This window comes from Arachis ipaensis, chromosome B08 (genome assembly GCF_000816755.2).
Source record: "Arachis ipaensis cultivar K30076 chromosome B08, Araip1.1, whole genome shotgun sequence".
In the NCBI taxonomy this organism is placed as follows: domain Eukaryota; kingdom Viridiplantae; phylum Streptophyta; class Magnoliopsida; order Fabales; family Fabaceae; genus Arachis; species Arachis ipaensis.
The window spans coordinates 7,099,933-7,104,923 of record NC_029792.2 but is presented as its reverse complement, the minus strand read 5'-3'; the positions used below and the strand labels follow the sequence as shown (position 1 = coordinate 7,104,923).

At 35.9% G+C, this 4,991-nt stretch overlaps 1 protein-coding gene across 10 annotated transcripts; it reads right to left on the bottom strand.

Moving 5' to 3' along the window:
* LOC107613661 (protein-tyrosine sulfotransferase) lies at window positions 248-4,526 on the bottom strand. 10 transcript variants are annotated; one of them, XM_021108762.1, is made up of 13 exons: window positions 4,140-4,526; window positions 3,908-3,973; window positions 3,581-3,743; window positions 3,386-3,487; window positions 2,953-3,241; window positions 2,459-2,599; window positions 2,072-2,176; window positions 1,826-1,967; window positions 1,488-1,534; window positions 1,301-1,369; window positions 1,084-1,203; window positions 770-914; window positions 248-594 (listed from the first exon to the last, which is right to left on the bottom strand). In XM_021108762.1, exons 2-13 carry the CDS (start codon window positions 3,954-3,956, stop codon window positions 563-565), a joined length of 1,404 nt encoding a protein of 467 aa, XP_020964421.1. In that variant the 5' UTR covers window positions 3,957-3,973; window positions 4,140-4,526; the 3' UTR covers window positions 248-562. The 10 variants fall into 10 exon arrangements, with proteins under 10 accessions (XP_020964421.1, XP_020964420.1, XP_020964419.1 ...); XM_021108761.1 differs by having other exon boundaries at window positions 248-597; window positions 4,140-4,525; XM_021108760.1 differs by having other exon boundaries at window positions 783-914; window positions 4,140-4,524.

The following is a 4,991-nucleotide window of genomic DNA, read 5'->3' as shown; positions in this document are numbered from 1 at the left end:
AACACCGATAGAACATTCAGTCAGGAGGGTGGATGAGATGGAAGATGGACAAAGGGCGAAAGGCAGAAGAAGACCATCCATGAGGTGGTCAAACGAGATCTACATGTAAACGGTCTCTCTGTAGACATGATACATGACAGAGCACAATGGCGTCGTTTGATTCATGTAGCCGACCCCACTTAGTGGGATAAGGCTTTGTTGTTGTTGTTGTTGTTGATAGGAGTGCAGAATATGAAGAGTTCCAGTCTATTGCTCTGAATTTCCTTTATAATCATATACTTGTATGTGTAGAAATGGTTGGTACAAAAATACCATCATGATCATAACAGTTCATAGTTGCACTAGAATGTCTAACTGGTTAAAACAGAGAGAGAACCCCCAACCAAGACTTAAGAATTGAGCTTTCTATATGAAGGGACAAAACTAGGAACAAAATAATGGCACTCAGTACAGTTCTTACTTAATCTTCAACGTTCTTCTTCTCACATTTACAATTAGTAGCAATACCAAAATGAGGAAGGCAAAAGTAATTGCCAATGGAAGGAACTTCCAGAAAGTGATTTCAGAGGCAGTGCTTGATATGTTGTCCCATCTCTGCTGCATTTAGCAAAGATAAAAAGCAATCAAAATTCAGAAACACGGAAACATGCTCGTCGCAGGAAACAGGCCAACTCATAGTTAGGCCAACTTCATAGCCTAATAAATATATCTTTTGTTACTTATCCTAACTATTTTAATACCTGTAGAGGAAATAGAAGAAAGATCAGACCTTCAACACATACCTCAGTGAACGTCCGCATTGTAGCTTTATGTTGTTTATCGAAAATGGCTCTTGCATACTCGTAAAGCTCTAAGTCCAGGTCATTAAGAGACCGTATCTCTTGGAGAACCTCTTCACTAACTAGAAGACGTGCCTGTAAAATCATAAAAGTCATCGGCAAGGGATAGCACAACACTGCAAGTTAACGGTAGGCTTTTAAATTATCCAACACCCAAGTCAAACAAACAAGAAGACTAGGTTTCATGCTTCATTGAAGCAGAATGGTGGAATGATATTCTTTTAGCATTAGATCTATTTTTTACCTCCTTAGTAAAGTTCACCGGAGAAATCCTCTTCAAAGAAGCGATACGCCGGCTTGACTGGGCCTTGCGTAAATTAGAGATGCAACCTTCATAAGCACCCATGAGCTCTTTAGCAGACATCTGAAATCAATGAAAAATAAGCATGCAATCAAAGATTGGAAATAAACTATTTGATAAATCTACAAAACCGGCATAATTGTTGTGGAAACATCTTTACCTTCAACTTTGTTGCTTCACCACTGTCACTTGAAGTAACCTCACTTGCTACTGTCTCTGAGGTACTATTCTGTCTTGCAGGGAGAAATGCTATAAGAGTGCTTCCCTTTATATTTTTTAATGAAAAAGGATTTACCCTCACCCAAACTTTAATAACCAAGTTACATCAAGAAAGAGATGCTTCTTACCTGATGTTCACTGCTATCAGGATCAGAATCTGAAACTGAACTCTGTTCTGCAGTACATGTACAGCATTAGTTGTCATTGTATTTTGTTTTTATTTTATTTTTAAAGAAAAAATAAAAAATATGGCCAAGACTAAACATAAGATGACAACATCAATATTCTACCAAAGTTCAGTGTAAAACACAATATTAGAATATTAGACAAGCTCACCGATATCATCTGAAAGCATTACATGTACAGGTACATAGCCTTAGCTCTAAATTCTGTACAAATTTTACAGCCCCTTTGTAACCTACGTCAAAGTTTGATCGAAACTGAAGATTGCTTATAATACACTAACCTGTTTTATCAACAAGCTCCAGGCTAGTGTTTGGAGCATTAAGCTGTGATATAACCTGAGCACCAACCACATTTGCAAACATAGTTGCAGATTCTCTGTGCTCTTCAGTAAGACCAACATATAACATATTATCCAATCTCTTCTGCAAGATGTACAAGCACAAGAAACAAATATTGAGAGAAGGAAGAGGGAGAAGCTGAGAACTACATGTTGAAATTATCACAACTTACAAAGCTTATTTATTACCTTTGCAACTTGTAGCACATATTTGCCAAGAATCTTGTACTTCTGCACACAATGGCGCACTTCGTGTGCTTCTGCCATATAAGAATTGTTTGTCAAACCTGCAACCTGATAGTCGGAGTCAAATGTTTGATATTAATTATAGTCATCACTACCAAGATGTTAGTTAATACAATGTGATATTAATTATAGTCAAATGAAAATATATCCATCCATATTTTCTTGTGGCAATGATCAACAACATAAGATTTGACGAAAAAAAGAAAGAAATTCTTGCCAACAAATTCTAGTTGAATCATTATCTGAGAAATCAGCATAACATATCATGGAAATTGCATAAAGTGATGACTTAGAATCCCTATACTCGTAAAGAAATGCAAGCTGAATTACCTGGAATGTGGCTCCGTTATGTACAATATCCCTGGCCGCAGGATGATTGATGTATTCATGTAATGGCATTGCAAAATCTTCCATGTCATAATAATCATTCTTCTCTATTGTATGCTGTCCATTTCTGCGCCTTGCATCTCTCTGTCAATTTAAGGTCCACATAAATCATACATGCAACGCATTGAAATAGAGAACATCACGCAGTAAATAATTTACTTTCTCCTTGGCAACTTTGGTGATTTACGTTTCCATCTTCAAAAATAAGCAATTGGTTTAAACACATCTATGTCATAATCATGCCATAAAAAACAAGTTATCCACCTAAACATAGACTACCTAGCAAGTCCAAGATTACTTTTCACACAAGAACCAGGCTAGATGCATATGCTCTTCAATGCTACTATATCAGCAATATCCATCCTCCTCTAATAAATGCTACTATAGATGGTCAGACACAACTTATTAGTAAGCTTTCCAAATGAAACATGATATACCCTTTCAAAAAGATCTTGCCGCATCCATGGAACTAGATACTTCCATGGCCAGATATCCAGTGTACTAACTGCTTTGGTCTTAGACCGCAAGCGTAAAGTCATCTGTGTTGCAGATGTCAAGTTGGGATGCACCAAAAATCTAGCTGCAACCTCTATCGAAAATTCATACGTACTAAAGACACGATCTACTGGATCCCTAAGTATGGTCACAACTGAAGTTCTTGCCTTCGGAAGTTTGGATGTTATGCTATAGTCATCATGTGTAACTAATAGCCTGCATTTTGGTTTGCTGCAAATTGACAAACATAAAGAAAACACTAAATAAGTAATCTGTTTTCAGTTTACAGTAAACTTTTGCATGTATAATATGGCTATTCAAGAACAAACTACAACAGTAAGAATATTGTGAACTTAGGGAGCTGCTACGCTTTACATCTGCATGATAGTAAGAACAAGATAGCACCTTGGATCAAAGCGCAACTTATCATAAGAACGAGGGCATTCCAGAGAGTTAGGATACAATTTTTTCAAGAAACTGCAAAAACACAAAGGTCAACAAACTTGTCAACAGCACAGCTCAAAGTCATTCAGCTGCCTCAATAACTACATCATACAAAACAAAATTTACCAGTGAAAATACGTCCGCCCTCCCGTCCTAGGGACATGGAGGAAGAACAGCAAATCCCCCAGCGTGTGTTTATCCTCCCTGATTTCATTATCAAGTGAAGTGTATGCCCAACTCTTAACAACTCTCTCACAGTGCCCAAAATCACTTGCAAAAGCATCATTCACTAGCACCAAGACAATAAACATAGGAAAAACAATCAAAGTACTATAAGAAGAACCATTCACTAGTACCATAAGAAATGCTCTCATGAATAGTTCTAAGTTCTACCACCTAAGTACTAAAAAAGAATAATTTAACCACATTTTTTAAATCGTCCACCGTTGATACCTAATAGAAGAATAACCAGCAAAGCACAGAGCTTGAGAGCAGGATCCATGCACGAAATCCCTAATCCTGTAGCCGGCAATAGAAATCAGCCAGCAGAGTAAATATCAGGAAAGAAAAATGACCAAAAAAACACATAAAACCTAATAATATTAAGAAAAAAACGCAGCATCAATTTCAAGGGATTCGAAACTATGGAAAGGGAAAATGGAGCAGTAGTAGGTGATGGAGTTACCAGTATCGGATTCCGGGATCTCGTGTTCATAAATTCTGCGTTTTTGGGGGGGGAAGTCCACAAGATCGAGGAGGACCCACTGGAAAACAAAACCTTGTTGTTGGTCGAGAAAAAAGGAGGCTTTCTTTTCCCGGGAAAAGGAAATTGCAAAAAAAAAAAAAATTATTGGCAGTGAAGTAATGAACAACACAACACAAAACAAAAGAGAATGGAAGGTTCTGTTTTTGTGATGGGTTGAATAGTTAGTTGAGTTGCTGGTTTCTGAGGAGTGTTGTTTTCACTGTTTCAGGCTTGCAGCTACTGCAAGCTACTGTGCAATCTTTCGGGGAATGAAGGGCAAAATGGTAATATTGTTAGGTTGGATTTGGTTTCGGTTTATGTAGCATGTAGGTCCAACGGTCCAACCGATTTTGCATTGGGATTTGAAAACTTATTAATGAGCATTACTACAAAATCACAAAATTAATGGGGTGATTGGTATGGTGTCCAAGTTTGCCTAATTTATTAAAAAGGTTAAAAGTTAAAATGCTGTTTCTAATTAGATAACACTTAGATTTGAAGTAAATTTTTAAATAATAATAGTTATTCAATAATGTATATATTATGCTCTAAGCTTAGAATTATAAATGAATTTGCCTGTTTACTTAATTGATAATCTGCTCTAACTAAATGTATTAACTAAAATTACTATTCTTTTTTAGAACAATTCTAAGAATTGTTTTGATAGTCTGTGATAATTAATCATTCAAAATATTACGAATATTAAACTATAGATTAAAAATGAATTAAATAAAAAGTATTATTTAAAATTTATAAATTATTAATAAATAAAAATATAAAATTTTAATTTAT

Coding starts and splice junctions, on each gene's coding strand:
- LOC107613661 (XM_021108758.1), bottom strand. CDS start 3,956: ATGGATCCTGCTCTCAAGCTCTGTGCTTTGCTGGTTATTCTTCTATTA. Junction 3,744..3,907: donor GCTGGTTATTCTTCTATTAG/GTATCAACGGTG, acceptor TCTTGGTGCTAG/TGAATGATGCTTTTGCAAGT. Junction 1,535..1,825: donor GGAGCTTGTTGATAAAACAG/GTTAGTGTATTA, acceptor CATGTACTGCAG/AACAGAGTTCAGTTTCAGAT.